Genomic DNA, 24,385 nt, shown 5'->3' on the forward strand with positions numbered 1-24,385 from the left:
AGCTCATGTCAGTTCTCATTTCGATTTTGAAAAGGAGAGATGATTTTCCTCTTGAAATATGTAAACCCCAAAGGCATTACCTCAAACAAACATATTTTTTGTTTTAAATAAGTTGATATTTTTTTAAAATCATTTTTTCATTTTGTTTTGTTTTTCATTTTAATATTGTAAAGTGTGTGAGTGTTGGTTTTTTTCAATAAAGTTGTGTCGTAGAATTGGTTTTGCTCTATACACACAATTAACAACTTAAGCACTTGCAAAAACTCATTATATGCCTTACCACATTTTTAGTCTCTCATTACATTACTATTAACTGGTAGAGTGGTAGTACAAATTTAAATTTAAAATTCACGCAAAACTAACACATTGTAACTATGTAAAGGATTATGTAATTGGAAATATAACATACTACTATGACACATTTTGTAAAACCGAATAGAATTTACATATAAAACTAGAAAACTTAAAGTATAATGTTTAGGATATGTTTGAGATAACTGAAACCTCTGTGTAATTATTTGTTAGTAAAACATGTGCTTATTCTGAATACTTAAAAAAATATGTAAATTCCATATTCTACAAATGAATGTGAAACACATTTTTAGCAATTACAGCGTACAAAAAGTCTTTGACTCAATCTTTCATCCACATGGAATGAGGGAACCTATCAATTTCTCTAGTCTTGCTTCACTCAAATATCCTCAAACACGTACACTTATTTCGGTTCATACCTCCAATACGACCAGAAAAAATAAAGAAAAGCACCGATCATCAGGATCAAAACAAGACCGATGTTCAGAAATATTGCAGCTATCTTGTTTTGCTTGAGTTCTGCTACCTTCGCCATGTGCTCTTTCAATTTCAGATCCTCCTCCTCATTCCCTTTTCCTGCTCCGCATAGGTATTTTAAGAGTAAAGCCTTGCAGGACCTTTCATCTAAACCAAAAAGTCAGAACCAAAAAACAGTTTTCATATTAAGGTAGTAAAAAACAGATAATGCGATCACCAATGGATTACGTTATAGATATATTTAGAATAAAACGTTTACAACCTGTGTCCTCTCGATCCATTTTTTGTTGATCCAAATAGGGATCTCTGTACTTTTTTAAATCTGATTCTTCGACAGTAAAAACATGAGGTTTATTTGTCCCATTACTTGTTCCTTTTTCACTTATATCCGACATAGACATTCCAATATTGTCAAATTCTCCGCTCACATCGCCATTGCAGTCTTTGAGTTTGGCATGTCTTGTCCAATATGTTGTTCGAAAAAGCTAAAACAACCATGGAATCTTTTCAACACAAATGCCTAAGTTCATATAAAATTCTAATCTTATGGCAGAACTGGTCATCAAAATTCTGCTTGAACATGTCATAATGGGAATAATTTGAAAAAGAATCCTAATATCATTGGGGTGGTACTACAAGACACACAGAGGCATTTTCTTATCTACATTATTATCTACTTTTCTTACTACATAATATATATACTAAAAGCTCTCGCAGCACTGGCTAAAATCCGTACTATACAACCATCATAGATGTTTCAAGTAGGGAATAATGTCACTATATTACCATCGATATAACATTTATTATGGGAAGAAGTGGAAATATAGATGCTTAATTTCATGCCAATTTAAATCACTCCAAGTGTGCACACAAACTTTCACATCGTTCTAACTTATAGCACATTTAAATGCAAAAGTTTAGTTGTGATGAGTAGGATCATTCAAACCTTCCAAGTTAACAGAACGATAAAATAATTATAAACTTGTAAAAACAGAAGGAAATACTACCTGTTCTTCTGTAGGTCTCCCGGTGAAAAAACTAATGGCAATTGCAAACAGTGCAGTCATCAGTGTGATTAATAAAGCAAAGTACATGTAGTGAAAATTTTTCAATATTTCTGGACGGGTATCAGGTTTGAGACAGTCACCGCTGCTATCATTGTAAGCATACACTAGTATCATACGGGTCACACCCGCTACTAGCGCAATCATTAAAGACCAAAAGGCACCCTAAAAATTAAATAAAGATAATCAAATCATTCAGAATTAAAAATATAGTAATTTTCTTACAAAATAAGACTTCTATATTGAGCATTTTGATGTAAAAATATCGATCTATTAACTAAAGCTGAAATACCTTTTCATTAACCATTGGTACTAGTACGGCCAATAAAAAGACAGCAGCAAAAGGTGGTGCGAGGTAATTAGTTATTTCCTGGATATATATAAACACCTGTCCCCCTTGTGTCTCCTTTAGAATAGGGACCCAAGCAATGGATACCCCAATCATCACTACGATGAAGATCCTGTAAGAATAATTAATTTTAAAATGTATGCAATTGAAAAGATCTTGGTAGAAGAGATACCTTTTTTTACTTGTCATTTATAAACACAAAAATACATGGAGATATCTCTTAAACAAAAATAATACATGTACCAGTTTTCTTTCAGAGAGCGATATCGCCAAACAATTTTATTACATCTGTATCTTCTTTTTTTTCAAAAGCTATTTCTCCTTTTTTTAAAAGTCATATTTCAATATTTGAAAAATATATTTCCCAGTTAAAAATGTATTTATCAAAAGGCTACGTATAATTTTCATACAATTCTTTTCAAAAAGATACTGAAATAAAAGATGATGCTCTCAGTACCTTCCAACTATCATAAGTTCTTGTACACTGGCATTCTTACGGATTCTCTTGTAAATATCAATAGTGAAGAGAGTAGAGGCGCTGTTAAAAATAGAATCGAGATCACTCATCAGAGCAGCAATCATCACCGCCATCATTAACCCTCGTAAACCTTTTAAAAAGACATAAAGCAGAAATCATCATCGCCATCATCAACCATCGTAAACCTAAAATAGAAATAAAGCAGAAATCATCACCGCAATCAATCAACCCTCGTAAACCTTAAAAAAGACATAAAGCAGCAATCATCACGACTATCACTATCCCTCGCAAACCTTTATAAAAAAAAAAATAAAGCAGCAATCATCACCGCCATCATTAACCCTCGTAAACCTTAAAAAAGGACACAAAGCTGCAAACATCACCGCCATCATTAACCCTCGTAAACCTTAAAAAAGGACACAAAGCTGCAAACATCACCGCCATCATTAACCCTCGTAAACCTTAAAAAAGGACACAAAGCTGCAATCAATACCGCCATCATTAATGAAAAAGGTGAAGATAACGAAGAGTGATCGACCTCAAAAAATCTAGAAGCAATACAAATCTGTGAAGAGGGCATAAACAGGGACCCAAGGAAATTTCAGTGGTCGGATCAGGTGCCCAGGAGAAGTAAGCATGCATTGTCAACCGGTCATACCCGCTGTGAGCCCTGTGTATTGATCAGGTAGACGGAACAGTCAAATTTAGTATAAAATCAAAGGTCTTACAAATGGTATGAAACACGTCAGCCTAATTACGACCCAATGATAGATTATATTTGTTTGAAATGTCATTATAACGACCATAAAATTTACGACATGCTACTTTAAACATAGGTGATGAAATCCCTGTAACATCAACTTATCTGTCATAAGCCTGTCTCAGTTTACAAATTGATCCCACCCAGAGCATACTCCTGAGTATCGAATAAGTTTGGAGACTAAACACCATATGCAGGTGATAGTGGAATATTACTACATAAATAGTGGAAAAGCTGAAGTCATCTCGTTTGACATACAATTCAGTTGTCAGTTGGCCCTTATCGTCTACAGTCAGTAAAACATCCAAATTTGAAACAAATATGGCAGACTCTGTAGTGTCTTTTAGTTCAAGTTCACTTGGATATAGCTAGTGACATATGAATAGAAGTAACTATAATTGAACACTATATTGTTACTGTTACAAGCCTTGTCTGCTGAAACCATAACATAACACCATGACCATAAACATATTGACCATGTAGTCTTTCTACTTCTTTCATCAACTCCAATTTAGTGAAATAGGAAGGATGGATGGTTCACACTGTGCCCTCGTAAACCACAGTTAAAAAACATAAAGCTGCAATCATCACCTTGTAAACCTGGGTAAAAAAGACATAAAGATGCAATCATCAATTTCATCATTACCAATTATGTAAACCTTTAAAAGACATAAAGCAGCAATCATCATCGCCATCATTAATCCTCGTAAGCCTTAAAAAGGCATATAAAGCAGCAATCAGCACCTCCATAATTAACCCTGGTAAACATTTTAAAAAGACAAAGCTGAATTCATCAACTCCATCATCAACCATCGTAAACTTAGGTTAAAAAAGACATAAAGCGGCAATCATCACCTCCATCAATAACCCACGTAATCCTTAAAAACATATTATTGGTATCTGGAAAAAGTGTTTAGGGTAAATAATATTTATGATTAAGAAGACATTAAAAATTCATTGTTTTACCTTCGGGCATGATTCCTAACACCAGACGGGGATAGGCAATATTCGTACACCCAGCATAGGACTGGCACACTTCGTAACAGATGTCTCTGTCGACGCAAGCAACTTCATCTGTTCGAGAACGTGACAATACAGAATTGTTTTAAATACAGAATACAAAAATATTTTAAATAGTTAGAATTTGTGTTAGGTTGAACTTGTATCTACTGTGTTAATCCTCAATATTAAGAAATTAGAAGAATGTAAAATATAAGTTTTCATTACCATCTGGGTGAGAAAAAAAAAACAGAATTCTTTTGCCAAACTAAATAAAAAATGAAAAAAAAAATATAAAAGCAACAGAAAAGAAAAAAATTGTTTTGTTTAGAATATGAAAATAGAAAATAAGTGATGCAAAATTTAGACTGGAAATTCATATAAAAATTATTTTTAGAGGATTTTCTTCTAATTCGTTATGTGTAAATAATTGTTTTGTTCAATGTGTTTATAATAATTTCTGTTTCTTGAAATTCATGTTTGAATACAGTCAGAGAAAATCTTCCTCTAAATTATATACTATCAGTGCAATACTATTCACTAAATAAGCATAAGCCACAGTTATGTTTTCTCATCGTATTGACAGTACATGTTTAGCTTAATTTCTCTGCTTGTTTTCTTGTAGTCGGAAATATCAACTCCGATTGGAGAGGGCGAAATTTCCAGTTTTCGTAATGGCGCCGGTTCTGACGTTTTCCTGGCTTTTTTACTATTTTTATATTTTACGTGCCAGGAAAACGTCAGAACCGGCGCCATTACGAAAACTGGAAATTTCGCCCTCTCCAATCGGAGTTGATTTTCGATACCTGGGAACCGAATTAAATGCCGTTTTCACAATTCATCAAAAGCACAATGCTTCTAGTACTCACCAATATCGATGAAAAGAAACATCACTCATCATTTCGATGCGGAACTTGAAACATTTTAAAATGCACGATATGAAAACAAATCTCGACAGTCAGATAAAATGTTTTCATCGGATTGTATATTTTATAAACAAACCATAAAAACGATGGTGGTGAGTACTAAAAGCATTGTACTATTGATAAATTGTGAGTTTGGCATTTCAACCCGAGAATGCCGCCTCTGGTTGGAGGCGGCGAATTCCCAGTTTTCGTAAAGGCGCCGGTTCTGACGTTTTCCTGGCACGTAAAATATCAAAATCGTGAAAAAAACCCTGGAAAACGTCAGATATTTTGGACTAGTTTTCATGTAACAAAATCATTTTTTTTCACAAATCTTTTACACAAAATACACACAACATTAACACTAGGAGTATCTATTTTGTTAACAAACCAAGTATAAGCTTCAAAAATGGTTTACAATAGAATACTATTCTGTCTCCTGCGTCAAAATGAATCTTAAAATGATTGTACATCATACAGAATAATCGGGGAGAAGCTGGCTGGAAATAGACTATTATCATACCTGGATATTTGATTCTACTGATCATTCCTGGCATAACCATCATAAACAGAGGAAGGATTTTAATGAAGCCCGCCATAAGTGTTGCTCCTTTAGCATGGGAGATGCTTTTTGCTGCAAGTAACCTTTGGACAATGACCTGTTGAAAAAGCAAAAAAGAAAAAAAGTTAACGTATAAGCTAAAAAGGTTTCACCTATTTGTTTTTTTTTTTTAAATTAAATCAGTCCATATTATTTTCACAAATAACTTTGTATGATATTTACGTGTAGGCTTACACTTGCATTCTCAGCATCATATTCTTACTGTATATTTTGGATTTTTTAGACCAAAGAATCTTATTTATAAAAATACGGTTGTTTGGGCTTAAAATATAAATATTCAAATAAAATGTAAAAAAAAAAGAAGGTTTAATGAAAACTGAAATCCAACCAACAATGAATACTGAATGTAAGGATATTTTTAAAAATGTCATTACCTGATCTGCACACCAGTACCAGATTGAGCCTGGTGTCTGACCCAGCAAGAATCCAGCCCATGGCATGTAATCATCATCCGCTTCTCTCAACATCCGAAATGCGTTTTTGTCCGGTAGGTGGCAGGTAGCATTAGGTATTTGATAACTCTCATTTGTCATGGCTTTCTGATACTCTTTCACCATGCCATCATATCCACCAACATCCTTAAAAGCTGTTGGATAAAAAATTGTTTAACGTCTTAGTATTACAGTTTCAAATTTTTCCTTGTTAATATTAACCATCTTCTGTTGATTTCTGTTTTCTTATAATGATTAAAAGTGAAAATTAACGATTTAAAGTACAACAATTCTTCATAGAAATCTTCATGTAATACATAACAATTTTACTTATTTTTTTTTAAAATACATTTGTGATGAATATTTTTGGAAGGATTCGTTTTTGAATGTCTATATTTAAAAGTTAAAGAATCAATTACGTTTTTAGGAAAACTGAATCCTTTCATAAAAATGTATTTGTACACTTATTTACATACATGTAAAGAGCTTCTTATTCCATACATTCTAAACAATTGCTTGTGTATTATACTAGTCAACTGTTGATCTGTTGCTCACTTAGCAAGACCAATGGCATTATTTCTTAGGATATATTTAGGAGTTCTCATTTTGATTGATTGATTGTTTGTTGTTTTACGTCCTACTCGAGAATTTTTCACTCTTAAAGATACGTCACCATATACCGGTGAATGGCTTCATATTTATACTTTTACTCGGCACTCAGGGCCATTGAGCAGTGAGGGTTACCAGGCCTATCGTGACACGGGGCCTTGGTTTTTAAGGTCTCGTCCAAAGGACCCGCAACTTTCACTTTAAAGTGCCGAGCAATTGGCCAAGGAACAGTTGCTTCCTATTTTTTTTATCGACTTAGGTCAGTCGCAGCCGTGATTCGAACACACGACCTTCCGATCACGGAGCGAGTCTCTACTGACTGAGCTACCGTGACGGCAGTTCTCATTTTGAAAGAGGGGTTACATGTACATATAGCATCCCTCAACTGTGTCCTCAAAAGTCTAGCATTTGTTCAACTTTTATGAAATATCTTTACAACATTTGCATTTTTTTCTCTTTTGTACACAGGCAAATTTCAGCGAATGTTAAACTAAGTTACAAATGAACGTTTACCAAAAACAAATTTATTTTTCCATTTAGGGTGAGCAACAAATATATTAAGCAGGAGTTCATAAATGCTTGTCAGTGCATGTTCCGGTATGATTATTACCTAACCCACTATCTCAATTGTCAATATAAAAATTGAAATCTTTCTAAATATTTTACGCTTCATCGTAAAAAAGGAGAATGTTAATCTATTAACAGTCGAATGAAGCGTCGTGATATTCTGACTTTCAAGTGATCACGACGTTTTTGCCAAATGACAGTTTCTATTTCGTTATATCAAAAGTTAAGTAAAAAAGTTCTGCAGGATTGATTAACTGTTTGTTTTTATTTTAGCTAAGAATGCAACGGTTCATTCGACTGTTAAATTATAAAACAACCATAATCAATTCTGAAGAACTTCTGATATAACGAAAGAGAAACTGTAATTCTGCAAAAAAAAGTCGTGATCACTTGAAAGCTCGAATATCACGGCGATCATATAACCATGAACTAAAAATTTATATAGTAGTTCAGGTAGTAAAACACTTATTTCATGTCAGGGGAATAGACAAACTTAGAGTTTAGGTAGTGAAAAAGACCTTGGAAAGACCTGAAAAACCGTTGACCTCAGACATCGTCCTTGGCCAGCAGTTACAGATTTTCCCCACTTTCATGGAAGATTACTTTGACTGTTCCCCAAGTATCCATGAAATAAGTATACAGTGTTTCAGCATGTCTTTAACAATTAGAATTTTCTCTTATGTTCAGAAAATGTTTCAATTAAATAATAAACAAATGTTTGAAACTTATGTTAAACATACTGCTAATACTTGTGAAATTTAACAAATCCATTACAGAAATGTCGAACATATGAAAACATGCTTCAAACATACGATAAGCATACTGCTTAAGGCCAAGATTTTAAAAAATGGTGCTTGTTTTATATTTAGAAAATATTTTACAAGCTTACATGTCTGCATTTATCCTTGTTTTAAAGAGAGTTTATTGAAAACATTAATCATTTTTATTATTAATATTGAATACATTTATCGAAGTATAAAGATTTCTTGAATATTTTACCTCTTGACAGTGTTAACTTTTTAAAATTCTTTTCAAAAGATAAAATGATTTCTACGGAAGCCCGTTGATGCCAGTTCAGAGAAAGAAATATTTTTTTATTGCGTTTAAACGCAATAATTATTGCGTTTAAACGCAAAACATTGCGTTTAATCGCAATAATCATTGCCTTTAAACGCAAAACATTGCGATTAATCGCAATGTATATTGGGTTTAAACGCAAAACACTTTGCGTTTAAACGCAAAAGATTGCGATTAAACGCAATCCTTTGCATTTGAACGCAATACCTTTGCGATTAAACGCAATAATATTTTTGCGTTTAAACGTAATAATATTTTTGCGTTTAAACACAATAATTTTTGCGTTTAAACGTAACAATTTTTGCGATTAAACGCAATACTTTTGCGATTAAACGCAATAGTATTGCAATTAAACGCAATACTTTTGCGATTAAACGCAATAATCTTTGCATTTAAACGCAATAATCTTTGCGTTTAAACGCAATAATCCTTCCTTATAATGATTTGTTTTGCATTTAAACACAATGATACTGTAGTTTCAAAATCAAACATGAATTAGTCAAAGCTTATAATTACATGTACATGTACTAGGACCCGACACTTCAACTTTAAGAAGATTCGATTTGTTCTGTGTCTTTTTGCAAAATTTTCCAGTTTTTGAAAATTGTGGTAAAACAATGGCATCCTAAAAACCTGAATGTCTTAAATGTATTAGAACCCAAAACTCTTTATGAAGTGTCTGATCAATTGCTTACGTATATCACAACTTATAGAGAATGTTTCAGTGGTATTAATAGCACTTGTAAGTTTGATACATGTAGTACACATCGATCAATCTGTTTTCATTTGATTTTGATTTTGATCTCATATAAATCCATCACATATGTGCTTGTGTTTACCGTATGCAACCATAGGAAGGGTTATGAATGTACATTAAAGTCTAAATACTTCATCATGTTGTACGTAATTCCAACATTTCCTCAGTCCTTCAAACAACGTAGGGGACAGTTTTTTTTTAACAGAGCAACTGACCAAAACTTCATTAAGAATGTAGAGAATAATAAGCTTAAGACATGTCTCGTTCTTAGGTTGCCTTTGTTTTAATACCCGACATTTTTCTCCTCTATTATTATTAGTGATTTCTCCTTTCAGAGAGCGTTTCTGATTCTATAAAGCTAAACAATACGCAATTTCCTCATAAGTAAAAAGAGAAAGAAATAAAAGATATAAGTATGCGTGGGTCCACTGCACTCTGCAAAGTTTGATATATATGACTGTTTGTAAAAACAAAAATTATTGCCTTTGAACTAAAAGATTATTGCGTTTAAAAGCAATAATATTGTGTTTAAACGCAAAAACTATTGCGTTTAATCGCAAAAATCATTGCGTTTAATCGCAAAAATATTATTGCGTTTAAATGCAAAAACTTCTGCGTTTAATCGCAAAGTTATTGCGTTTAAATGCAAAAGATTGCGTTTATTCGCAATCTTTTGCGATTAAATGCAAAATGTTTTGCTTTTAAACGCAATATACATTGCGATTAAACGCAATCTTTTGCGTTTAAACGCAATGATTATTGCGATTAAACGCAATGTTTTGCGTTTAAACGCAATACTTATTGCGTTTAAACGCAATAAAAAATATTTCTTTTTCTGAACTAGCATCAACGGGCTTCCGTAGATTTCTCTATCTCTTTCATTGCAGCCCGGAGGACCGGGCTGCTCTATACATATAAGTTTAAGTGTTGGTATATGGGGATTGAGGTGGGAGAAGTTATTCAGAATTAAAGGTTTTCTAAACATGAAAAAGATTGTTAATCAGAATGTTCTTTCCCTTTATAAATTACGAGATACACAATATATGAACTTCCATAAAGTGAATCTGTAAAAATATATATGTTTTTCATATTTAATATATAAAGTTGCTTATCATTTACTATCGAAAAAACGACAGGTCCCTTTTTTTAGAACATCGAATTTTACTTATCGCATAAAAACGTAAAAAAGTACTTTACACAGTTCGTGTTTTATATTCTTTAAGTGAAAGACATTTTTGAAAATAGGTGATGCATGTGTCTGGTTTCAAATTATATTTTATGCAGCCAACATTACTTGAGGAATTGATAAAGTTTAAAAGGGTATCGTTTTTGTTCGATTTTCATCCGACTATAAGTTTTCAAAATATTCTCGACTATCGTCTCCATCATGAAGACGCATGCCTTTTTCACACATATCGAAGCGGTTTGATGATCAAGACTCATTTCTATTGTTTACTTTATTTATTTCCCGGGCGACAATTGATGGTTACATCAATGTTTTCTTGTATTTATTGTTTTAACACTATCAACCACGTGAATACATTCATCGGTGAACAACAAAATAATCTGAATATTAAAAGGGAATGATGACAGAGAAAGTATGAAATATTTTGATTTATGTAGATTTACAATTGCTAACAATAGATTTTTCATTACCTAGTCCCATTAAAGTCAATCCACCGCCGACCATCAGGAAGGCTTGTATAGTATCTGTGTAGATGACAGCAGTAAGTCCACCTGGAATTATTGCAAAAGAAATTTTAAAATTGAAACTGGCAAAGAAATCTCTATCTTTATAATAGATACTAATATTTAAAGATAAAAAATATTCAAAAAAAAATATTTGATATAAAAGTATGTTTTTCCTTCTTTGCAAAGTTATTGTGATTCTAAAAATGGAAAAATGTTGGACATCAGGGAATATAGAAAATTACTTAAAACGCAGTTTTGGAGGCCTTTGTATGGAAGCCCTGGAGGGACATTGACTTACTTCTTAGGTGTTTTGACTTAGTTCTTATGACTTAATTGTTAATTCTTGTTATTCTAAATTTGGTATCACACATTTACTTAACCCAAAACGTGGCGTGAAAGATGGAGGGTACGTGTAGTTTTAGAAAAGAAGAAAGTAATATTTTGCCTTTGAATTTATTAGTCTAGATAAATTAGTAGTTATGTTCATGCGTTCAATCATTATGCAAACTGGAAGTTACAAATAAGAATTAAGAAATGACTATTAAGTAAAAAGAAATATTAACAAATAATATTAACAAATAAAAATTAAGTTGTAACAACAAAGTTGCAAGATATAAACAGATAAGAATTTAATGGCCACAACAGTACTGGACGTTAAACCACAATTAATCAATCAAAAACCACAGTTTAACTAGGACTAAACATATCATTTTAATGATACACGTAAGTCAAGCCACACGTTCTCCACAGCTACGTTACACTAAGTTATAACCAGCAACAAAAAAGTCATAACAAATAAGTCACAACAAAAAAGTTATAACAAATAAGTCACAACAAGTAAGTCAATGTCCCTCCAGGGCTTCCGTACCTTTGTCATCTATGGAAGTAAACGATGGGTGAAAATTAGGATGGCAGTTTACAGAAATTATGAATTGGATAACAAACAAGTTTCATGCGACACAAGTTTTGTTTTACAGCAAGTTTCACTTATTTGTCTGAACGTTCACAAGTGATAATTCCAGAACGTTTAATAATAATATTTGTTTACTTATATACCGTTTTAATGCTAGCATCTAAATCAGAATTAGTTTTCTTTTCAAAATATTTTAACGCCCCTAAACCATAGCTTTATATACATTAAAATATATGCCAAAAAATGTGGATAATTTTAAATCAAGTTTTTTTTTTCACATGTACTCAATATTTACAGTATTGTTAATTGCAAGTTATAAAAATAATGATACCTGTTATAGTCATAAGTCCTGTGACAAAAACAAGAATGACGATGCTAAGATACAAGTCCCACCTGAGAGATTGCTGAATGAAGAGAGCTCCAGTGAAAAGGTCTCCCTGTGTAAAACAAAGAAATACGTTGAAATCTGGCCTCTTAATTCACAAATTGTCGAAAATAACATTTTAAAACTGACATATGCAACAGTATCATTAAAAGTCAAATACTGCACTAATCATACATGTACTTACAGTATTCATACTTACCGAACATTTTGTAAAAATGTACAGGATAAGCGAAAGAACTGCAAAGTAGATTCGAAGCCGTTTCCCACCAAATCGCTTGGAGAGGTACTGAGGCATTGTATACGTCTATTGAAGCACAATAAAAGTATAAAGTTTCAGAAAAGGAAGCTTATAACGTTCACTGAAAATTAATAAGGTAATTATTTTTACTTTGAATTAATTCTTTCTATGAAATTTTAATATTCTAAGTGAAACTTGAACATACCCCGCAAGCTATGTACACGGGTATAAAAATCCATCCCAGTAACTGAAGCAACAGTATTGCCTAGACAACAGAAAGGACATTTAAATATGATGATAATAAGAACAGATTGTTAATTACTCTTCATAACAATGTAATTGTATACTTATTTTTATTAAACAAGAAACGACTTTGTCAAAGCGTTCGAAAATGATCGAAATTTCTATGAACGTTTGTATATTAATTTGAGGTGAACCAAAAATTTGAATTATTATTACTCCCTTCCTCGGAAACTTGTTTGCGGAGAAGTATATAAGAATCACCTTGTCCGTGCAATCGCACCTTCGTTATACAGTAACTTTACATTATAATTTTTATAAGGAAAAAATCCGGAAGCTCTTACTTGACATAAATATTGCTTATGACATAACTTTAAGGCTTATTTTGAAGTAAATTTTGTTGAGTATGAATTCTTAAAATCTGATGCTGCAGAATTTTGTATAGGTCCTCTGTATCAGAGAAAAGTTGTTCGTAGTTGAGACGTTAAATAAGTCATGTTGTATCTCTAGAATGAGTAAATTAATCTTCAGTTGGATGAAGTCCGTGAGTTTAGAGTGTACGTACATTAAATTCCCATGCACCGACACTGATCCCATTGCCTGCACCCGATCCTGCCAGTCCAATGAAATGTTCAGTTCCAATATTACTTACAAACAACGAAGCACCCACCTAAAAGTATGAAGTCAGAAGGAGTTTAAAAAGCACAAACATTTTTTATAATTACTATAAATAAAGAAATTTAGAACATGTAAGCAGACTTGCTGAGAATAGAATTTTTGGGGGATGTTTTCTTCTGCACTGAATTACTAACAGGTAACCAAAGCATTGACCTTCCTGCCAAAAAATAACCACCAACTGTCTGTCTGTTTGCTCTATACATTGCCTACAAATAAAAGGATAAGTTATAGAAATGCAGCATGTTCATAAGTGGAAAAAGTATGGAAAAATTGATATGTGGGTTGTTCCTTATCATTTGATTAGAGTTTTTTTGGTCGTGTCACAATACATACACATCAACACTTTTTATATACATTGTAATCAACATCTATTAGAACTGAATCTAATTGAAAATCGATTGAAAACTGGTACCATCGTAATACCGTAATAACTACCCTGTACTTTCTTTATTTTAACGATTGCTTATTGCCCCCTAAATTTTGTCTGCCAAAACATTTTATTTAAATATGACATTTGGTGTTATGTCTGTTCTTCAAATCAAACCCCTTGGGAGGACAATACTTACGAATATTCCCACAATAATGATGACAATGAAGTATGCAATGACAACTCCGATATCACCCCCACTTAGGCCAGTGTCCGTGTGGAGATTGTAATTTGCCTTAAAATTATAGTACGCTTCGCTCTTGTCCCCCATGGTGCTTTTTCTTTCTTTGTTTCTGTGAAAATATAAATGTAGAAGTCAAATCTGCAAAATCATATTCATAGTTCTTTTTAAAGAAATTTTCAATGAATAGTGATAAAGCACAATATCCAAGCATTCCCCACCGATTAAGGAAAGCCTTCATGATAATGCAGATCGTCAAAGCACAACGTTTTGTGCTATTTCAAAAATTTGGGCTTTGAATTGGGGAAAAAAGTCAAGAAATCTATTAGTGATGCACAATTTAAAATTAGGTTCTTAAATGTCATCTGAAAAATTGAAATACATATACTACGAACAAGTATTCTTCATGTTTCAATCTCTACAAAGCAATCATTTATTTTAAAAAGTAAATCAGGTTGCGCAATACCTATAGTTACCTTGAGTTAAGATTCTCTGGTAAATTTTTGATATGTTAGACTACTCCTCTGTGCAGAAGGTACATTCTCAACGTTTCATTGTGATCTTTTCTGAAGTGTAAACAAAGTTATGCAATATCAACAAAATCTTTCATGAGAGTTTTTATTAGAAAAAATCAACTAGCTGCTGTTTCCAGAACCTTCAATCTTCAATACAATGTGATTTAAATCGGATATTTTCCTCCCAAAATGCCTGAAGATGATAAAAATGTTTCTTATTCTTAAACATAATGAATCAATTTAATAAGGTTGCATGAGAGACATGTAACAGTATCACAACAAATAAAACCACTACAAAAAGAAGACTTTGTTGCAGGTAAATGTCCTTGATAAAAACTTTGCAAACAAGTTTCGTACAGAGTGGTTTAAAATTAAACGAAAACTAGTCTATTTATTCCAGTTCTTTATTGTCAATTACCATGCCGGCTTCATGATAATTATCATGAAGCCAATTGTAATTTAATGCTCACTAAAGGCATTTAGTGATGTAATTGAAACCAGAATTACTGCGGAATAGGTACATGGGTTTTATGTACATTTTTTATCTTTGCAACTAAAATCACATATAAAAAGTATAGATTGTTTCAATAGGCGTTTTAGAATAATTACCCACTTATGAGACGTTAATTTTAAAGAAGTGCCACATTTATGCCAAGTTACTTGTATTCTGTAATGAACATTGATTTCCAGTTCAGATTTACTACATATTCAAAGGGCATGTCTAAAAAGAATTGGTGTATATACAATTTTCAATTTTGCTGTAAAGGACATCGGATACTCAAAACAAAAATATACGTTAAATTTATTTCACAGGCGTTATTTTTGCTGAAATACATATTTAATTTTTTTTTAGTTTTCCTATAAAGCCATTCTTATTGCATTCTCCTTAAATCTCTACTTTCACATGCTTACTCCTCCATGGTACCTGATTCCCCTCTGATGTTTTCCGAGCTCTTGTGTTTGCTCTGCTAACAATTTGTATTGTTTCATACTCACAGTTCACTTTCCAAAGAAGAAATTCTTCAAAATCATATTTCAGTGTTTAATACTTTTAATATACCAGTCAACCAAGATGAGTAACTCGGAAATTGCACATCTTGTGATTGGTCATCAGCAAAATTACTTCGTTGAAAACCGCTCTGATTGTACACACAAGTACACCGAAGTTGTTATTTAAAGGATTTTGGAGTTCCTCATTGACAACATTTTTGTAGCCTTCGGAGACTTTTGTGCTCCTTTATTAGCTGACCTGTTTCTATATTCCTGTGAGGCAGAATTTATTCAAAAACTTCTACACGAGAAGAGGAAAACACTGGCTGTGGCCTTCAATTCGACATTCAGATATAACGACGATCTTTTATCAATTAACAATAGTTATTTTCATTCGTATGTCGACTCGATATATCCCAGTGAACTTAAAATAAAAGACACCACAGAGTCTGCCACATCTGTTTCATATTTAGATGTTTTACTGACTATAGACGATAAAGGCCAATTAACAACTAAATTGTATGACAAACGAGATGACTTTAGCTTTTCCATCGACAACTTTCCTTATTTATGTAGCAGTATTCCAGTATCATCTGCTTATGGTGTTTATATCTCCCAACTTATTTGCTACTCAAGAGCTTGCTCTGAGTATGATCAAATTATTAAAGCGAGGCAGGCTACTCACTGATAAGTCGATGTTACAGGGATTTCAACAGCCTCGTTTAAAGTCAGCATTTCGTAAATTTTATGGTCGTTCTAATGACCTTGTTAACAAATATAACCTATCATTGGGTCATATTTTGGCTGACTTGTTTCATACCAACCGTAAGGCCTTTGTTTTTGTACTGAATTGACCACAGAGGGTTCCATCTACCTGATCAATACATAGGGATCACGGCTGGTGTGACCGGTCATTAGGGGTGCTTACTCCTCCTGGGCACCTGATCCCACATCTGGAATTTCCAGGGGTCTGTGTTTTATGCCTCTTCTCATATTTGTAGTGTTTATGGATTTTTTTAGGTCGATCACTGTTCGTTATGTTTTCCTTTTACATTCATTGGATTTTTGAGCATGATTTTTTACTGTTATCTTCACATTTCATTACTGCAAAAACATTTTTTAAAAAATGAAATCCCCCCAATCTGTTGATAATGATTTTCTGGATATTAATGCATTTCATGTATCTATGATTTATTTACATTTTTATGTGATTAAATAAAAGGACATCCAATGTGTTCTCAGAAAAAAATCCGATTCCATTCTTGAAGTATTTTTTCTATGCTTATATATATAGAATAAGGATGGTTTACAAGGAAAACTTACAAGGAAAATATTTAGGTAATTTATACAGGCATATTTACGTTACACCTCAGCGATAAAATAAGCATCGTAAAATTTCATTTCTTCGGGTCCTCATCAAAATGAATACTAAATTTACTTTTCATGACTTTACAGGTTCTCCAAGACGTGTTAAAATGACTGGTTTTATTTGTCCAGTAAAAGACCAAACAATGTTATGGTGTTAATTTCTTTAGGAAACTGTTTACAAATGCTCGTGTTTCAACATCCCTACTTGAAAGATCTTTCGGTGTGTTTCAAAACTTGAAGAAGCCTGTGCATGACAAGTTTTCCGAGTTTTCAGTGATTTTGTTTATTATCACACTTTTTTGTATGTTATGTTTTTGTCAATTTTGTCACTGTTGAAAAATTTATTGTTTTTAAATGATTTAAAGAAATTTTAGGTATTTTTTACTTTTTAACATTGAATGTTATGTAACATTGTTTAAGAGTTCAACAGCTTAATTATAATTTCTCTTTCTATCTTTTTTATATTCACTTGTTACTAAGGTGATTTTCATCAATTTCTTTCATGTTTTTAAGATGTGAATAAAGAAGTGCATCAAATGCAATAACCTATCCAGAAACTTCTCGAGGCATTTAATATTGCATAAATAACGGTCAGAAAAAATCGATCTACGAGTCACATCTCACTACCGTTTGTAATGAAAATATTTCATATGATTTGATGAATTCAGGTAACAGCTTTTTGGCTCTAGGACATGACCAAAAAAATATCAAAAATTCAAAATTTCATTACAATTTTCAAGTTATTTAATAAATTCATACATTTCACCACTGAAAATAGTGAACTAACAAGATCTCTAAGATTACAGATAACAATTGCGACATTACATTACATTGTTTAGAGAAAGATGCATAACTTCTGTCTGTGTGAATAAATTGAAAGTATACTTAAAATGTCCAATGCAGATATAAAAGAGTGAAAGAAAGAAATGAAATATGTTTGTATCAAATAGCATTGATTCATAAAGAGACATTGTAATATTATACTAGTCTTTTAACATTGATGCAGGTACCATTTAGAAAATCTTACCTTTATTTAGTCCTAGCTTTAATGTCTAAGCAGAGTCGCCCCTTTCTTAGTTCGTTCTATTTACATGGAATGAAGTGGAGCATATCAATTGGAGGTTGAATAAAGCGTCAGGTTAACATATACGCATTAGGTAGTGGGGTTTCCACCGTTTAAAGCCCCATCCCTCACTATTAAGTCCTGTATGTATTTATGACACAATGCGAAAGGACGGACAGAGAATAATTACACATGGTTAGCGCGTTTTTTAACTTAAATATGAAATTCTTAATTTTAAAAAAAAATCTTAAGATTCATGATAATACATTGTAAACAAGTTATTATCAATTGTGCATGTAATGTCCTATTCTAGCACTTGCAGAACTGCTTGTGTGCAACAGGTCAAATACCAAATTATATGCTGACAAATAAATGTCACTTGCTTATTAGCTAATAACACTCATTAAACTATGGAGGAAAGTCCACGAATAAACCCAACACTTAAACCAAGATAATTTGAAGTGTCAAAGGTAGAAAACTGGTAGAATTTGATTGATTCACTTCAAGATAGATGAACCAAATCTGACCTCACACATTTTATCAGTAGATTATTACCTAGAGTTAACTGTAAAGCAAATCAAAGTAAAGGATGGTATTAGTTGTTCCCTAGACTAATTAACTACTACTATAATAGTAATCTAGAGTTATTAGTATGTCAAGTCTGAAGTAGTTATATAATCCTGTTACAGAAACCTCTTTGACTGAGGCAAAATATGAAATAGATAATGCAATTTTCGACATTTCCTTAATATTTAGAACACTTTGAAATTAGAATTTGTAGTTTAAGCATCCAGGCTACACCAATGAATTTCGTATCATTGATTTTGTAAAGCTTGATACTTTAGACAATTAAATACATATTAAAATCTTCCTTTACTATTTCTAATTTCTTTTCTATATGTGCTTTTTTGTTCACTTCAGAGATGCTGACAAAGTATCCTCATACACCTTTAATTTTTTCCTAATATATTCAGCACATTTACGTATTAAATAAATATTTAAAATTCTTATCAAATATTTTTTGTCAATTATATTATTTTAAAGAAAAAGAACATTAAACTCCACGTGATCGTATTAGGTATTAACCCTACGTTCTTGTCACCTTTTCTTAAATTTGAATCAAGCATGTGTGGTAAATTTAACTCTTATATTCTAATATATTTTAATTCCTATATTCCATAGAAGAAGAAAGTCTAAATTTACTTACTAGAATAATTCCTCTATAGTTATTATGATCGTTTCAATATCTTGTCTTTCTTTGAAAAAAACGGATCCGGTACAATTGTATGACTTATCATTTAGAATTAGAGTAATTCTAATTAGAGTAAAATTCAGAATCAGAGTATAAGACTTAATAAGGCATTAATTTATTGTATAAAATCAATGAAGAATTCATTCAGCATACACAATACAAACACAATTATTATTATTTATGCTAAGGGTTTCAAAAATCCCACGCAACTTAGCATTAGCTCACTTGAACCTAAAGGGTATATGCTTTTCTGATCAAACTTTTTCCGACCCTTTTTGGATCCATCTATAGCTGTCTTTCTGTAGTAAGTTTACTTCACATATTCGACATTTTTACAGAACTACAAAGCATCCTTCTTTGATGGGAATTCAAACTTACTCAAATGAAGGGGGACTCTCCTGTTCAAGGATATATAAATTTAACATTTAATGTGCATGGCCTCATAAATGTAAAAGGTTAAAATATCAAATAGTAACCAATCTCATAAATCCAGCAAACAAAACAAATCGTGTATTGATCAGGTAGAAGGAGTCAAATTTAATATAAAGAAATAAACACATGACCACGTGATCATACAAAGAGTACAAACATGTCAAGCAAAAATATTACCCGACAATAGGTTGTATGAATTTGCAAACAAAGTCATTATAACTATCATAGACTTTAAACGGGGTTGTTGAAATCTTTGTAACATCAACTTATTTGTAAATAGCTTGCCTCGTACTCTGATCGTACTCTGAGCTTGCTCTTTTGTATCGATTCAGCTGGGAGACATAAACACCATATGTAGGTGATAGTGATATATTATAACATACAAGTAAATTGGGGGAAGTTGACGATGGAAAAGCTGAAGTCATCTCGTTTATCATACAGTTTTGTTATCAGCTGGCCATTATCGTCTATAGTCAGTAAAACATTCAAATATAAAATAGATGTGGCAGACTCTGCATTGTCTTTTATTTTGAGTTCACTGGGATATATCGGGTCGACATATGAATGAAATTAACTATTATTAATTGATATAACGTCGTCAATATATCTAAATGTTAAAGAACTGCGAACGATAGTATTGTTCTGCCGCCTACCTCCAAGTCAAATTTCAGAAGTTAACATATTTGAATGATTTTTAATATTTTATAGATATTTATGTGGATTTTCATAAAAAATAAATTATTTGGGGAAACTAAAAGAGATAACTCTTTAATTTTGGTAAATATTGCGTTTTTCACTATAGAAATCAACGGAAAACGGAAAATATTTTAAAAACATCTCTCTCTCTCTCTCTCTCTCTCTCTCTCTCTCTCTCTCTCTCCCCACCGTGAAACAAAAAATCCTTTTTATGAGTTTTATAACTTTTGTTATTTGACAAATTCATGCCAAAGCTTTTGTTGTTTCACGGGGGGAACATATGTTTACAGGCAAAAAACTGCGAAAATGGTCATTTTATTATTATCAATTTCATATAAGATTACAAATAATATAAGGTCTTTTATCAATCTTTTATGTTGAATTTTACACAAGTTAAACATACGGAAAATTTTAAGGGTCATTTTTCCATTTCCATACGTTTTTGAAAATCTAGCAATTTTTAAAGCCCCCCCTTTTTTTTAAAGAGTCGTAAAAAGGAGCAATTAAGTTTCTAACACTGGTTTTAAAATTATTAATCAATTAATAATCAACTCTTCTTTAAATTCAGTCAAGTTTTAATGTCCAAACTGCCATTTGTATTGAATTAAATGGGTGTAAAATGTAGGCGGGAATCGAGGGTTAGCGTGCGTGGTTCTTGAAGACACAGCAAGAGACTTCTTTCTTCTTTTCATGTAGAAGTTTTTGAATAAATTCTCATTCATGTGAATATAAAAAAGGCTCTAATAAAAGAGCACAAGTAGTGTCCTTCTTTTTCCAACAGATTGTTGGAAGAACTGGTTTCTAAAGACTACAGAGATATTCTCAATGAGGAACTCAAGCATCTTTAATTTAAATATCAACTTTTGAGTACTCATATAAGATCAGAATGGTTTTTAACAAAGTAATTTATTAGCTCACCAATCACAAAATGAGAAAATTTACAAGTTTCTTTTTTATTGAGGAAGTAGTTGTCTATGCTGTCAAAAAGCCTGCTCTTTTAGGCAATCTATCAGACATGTCTAACCAGAGTCTGGTAATAGATACAATTACATAGTCATCTCAGTTCTTTTGCCAATATTTTTGATAGTTGTTTATAACTTTTGACCTAAATGAATTTCCACTTGGTTTATTTAACTGTTACAAATTGAGATATTTCTATCTCTTAAAGAGTACAGTAATTTATCATAAGTACTATATATAGACTGTTCATTTTAAGTAATTTTTTTCCTAAACATATTTTAAAGAAAGATAACTTTTGCTGATGGATGCATTTTTCTCCTTATATCCTTATAAGCACAGAAAATAATGTGATATTCTGACTTATAAAGCAGCACTTCATTATATTTTCTTATATGAATTCAATATATATGACACTAAATATTATTTTCATATATAAATCTTATTATTCATTTTACGCTGTGATAATAAGTTATTGTTCTTTCTATTCGCTGTCTGATTTTCTTCATATCAAGTTAAGACTTAAAATTCATTTCTGATAAAGTAAGCATTGCTTCATACTTCATACTATTTTCCATTTGAATTTAATGCTATTCTTGTTGAAGAAAACCAATGTTGGAATTTTTTATTTTTTTATGAAGGGGGGGGGGGGTTAGAGAAGAAGGTCATCACATCTTAAAATTTGCCCCTCCCTATATGTAGTTCCATGCTTCATATGATGAGGGGATAGTGACACTATTGGAGGAAATTTGAATCTACTCGACATAGAAAAGTTTCAAAGAACTGAGTTTTCTGTATCAATGTATCTTCTCAGAATTTTTTTTCAAATGAATATGTAATATGTTCACTATTAATTATCGTTGCTTTGAAGACGATATGATGTATCTCCCCCCCCCCCCCCCCCCAAAAAAAAAGAGATATGGATATCATAGAAATAAGTTCCTTTCTTTGGATTCAGATCATTGACTTGCATGCACACAAAACAGATAAGATAACGGAAAACCACTCCTGACTCTCTCAAAATGTTAATAGATGTTTCCTAAGTGTGCTCTATAGAAAGAGGATATTCATCTCGTAAAGTTGGACATGCTCCTGACTGTAATCCAGCGACTGTAGACAACTAAAGAAAAGCCATCATGATAGCAAAATACAAGGTGTGAATCATGCAGCCAACTGGAAAGTTAGAAAAAATCTCGAAAGATACGGAAAAAAATTAAAGATAAACAGCTGATAGAATTGAGGTGAATAAAACGTTGTCAAATAACATGGACACATACTTTATAGAAAACATCAGGACTTTTATTAATCTTAGATAAATGATGCGCGAAAATATTTCATTCTTATGGACTTGCATGTTTATTCACTTCTCAGAATTGTTTCGAGTCTCAATAAAAATACAGCTAATAAGAAGAAACAGGACACCTAAGAATATTTAAGAAACAGAGTATTGAATGTTTTGATAGGGACTTTTCTCACTCTTAGTTAATTTATATGCTATCCCACACGTGAAATAAAGTACAAGGTAAGGTAACGGCGGAATGTGGCTACTTATTCGAAAAAAGGGGGGGGGGCAAATTGTGATAGATTGCAACAAGGAACTTGAAATATTATTTTATAACCGGGATTGATTGTAATTAAACTCATACAGGGAGGCTACAAGACGGTGACAAAGTAGAAGATTTTACCAATTTTCCCAATGCTGATGAAATTTTGTCAAATTTGAATTACTTTTTACCGCAGAAAACATAGAGCACAAGCTGGCCTATCTGAGATTTTTCATACACAAATGTATTTGATACTGGAGCCAAAAATATATAAATTTGGTAGATAGGTACTAATAAGCTTGTGCTCTATGTTTTGTGAAACAAAATGTACTTTAAAGTTGATAAAAATTTGAATAAATTTGATTTTAAAAAATTGAAAATTGACAAATTTTGCGACCTTCCAGTGACCTCTGTGTATCATATAATTTGGAATCAATACTCATTTTGTAACAGGGATGACAGCAGGCTTTCCATGATAAATTATTGCGACGTTCTGAAAACATCACAAACCAGGTTTAGCCTATCTTGTCCTTTCAAGCCCAACTACAAAGGTGGCAGGGGATAGTTTTGTACTAAAGAACAGTTCAAATTTCTTTTTTAAAAAAAATGAAATATTCCCTGTATGATATGATATTTAATGTAGAAAATGAATTGAAAAATTATGGGATACATGTGCAGTGTGGCAGAGTGCTTGCAGAGAAAAATGATGTGCAACATGTAAGTGTCACTATGATGCTTAGCATATACAGAGTTGTAAATGCGAAACTAAGACACGTGGTGACGTTTTTCATACTAATTGTTAGGCCATTATTTACACACTGAATTGTCGACGGTTTTTTTCCGTTATTTACCGATCATATGCATGACAAGGAGCACTCAGCGGGTGTGACCGGTAGGCAAGGGATGCTCACTCCTCCATGGCACCTGATCCCACCTCTGATGTTTCTGGAGGTCCGTGTTTGCTCTGCTCCCGATTTGTATTGTTTTAATGGACTTTGAGCTTGAATACTGTTCGTTATCTCCATATTTCATTCAATAAAAATGGAAGTCTGAAATTTTCGTATTTTGTGATTGGTCATCAACAAAATTACTTCGTTAAAAAATCCCTGATTCTACACACAACTACTCTTAGGTTGGTATTGAAAGGATGCTGGATTTCCTCATTGATATTTATGAAGTCTTCGGAGACCAGGTCTTCCAACAAGCTTGGAATTCCAATGGGCACTACTTGTGCTCTTTTTAGCCGACTTGTTTTTGTATTCGATATATCCCAGTGAACTTGAAATGAAAGACACCACAGAGTCTGTCACATTTGTTTCATATTTGGATGTTTTACTGACAGTAGAAGGTAAGGGCCAACTAATAATCAAACTGTATGATAAACAAGATGACTTAGCTTTTCGATCG

At 32.3% G+C, this 24,385-nt stretch overlaps 1 protein-coding gene across 1 annotated transcript; it reads right to left on the reverse strand.

Moving 5' to 3' along the window:
* Positions 1–486: 486 nt before the first annotated feature.
* On the reverse strand, positions 487–14,723 carry LOC133204534 (sodium/myo-inositol cotransporter-like). The gene is made up of 16 exons (XM_061340283.1): positions 14,638–14,723; positions 14,120–14,273; positions 13,688–13,759; positions 13,441–13,545; positions 12,841–12,900; positions 12,597–12,701; positions 12,344–12,449; positions 11,064–11,144; positions 6,341–6,552; positions 5,868–6,003; positions 4,407–4,514; positions 2,660–2,810; positions 2,146–2,314; positions 1,797–2,018; positions 1,052–1,274; positions 487–936 (listed from the first exon to the last, which is right to left on the reverse strand). The coding sequence occupies exons 2-16, from the start codon at positions 14,249–14,251 to the stop codon at positions 716–718; spliced, it is 2,103 nt and encodes a 700-aa protein (XP_061196267.1). The 5' UTR covers positions 14,252–14,273; positions 14,638–14,723; the 3' UTR covers positions 487–715.
* Positions 14,724–24,385: the final 9,662 nt, after the last annotated feature.

This window comes from Saccostrea echinata, unplaced genomic scaffold (assembly GCF_033153115.1).
Source record: "Saccostrea echinata isolate AGI-Se365-2 ecotype Australia unplaced genomic scaffold, CSIRO_AGI_Sech_v1 ptg000054l, whole genome shotgun sequence".
Classification (NCBI taxonomy): Eukaryota; Metazoa; Mollusca; class Bivalvia; order Ostreida; family Ostreidae; genus Saccostrea; species Saccostrea echinata.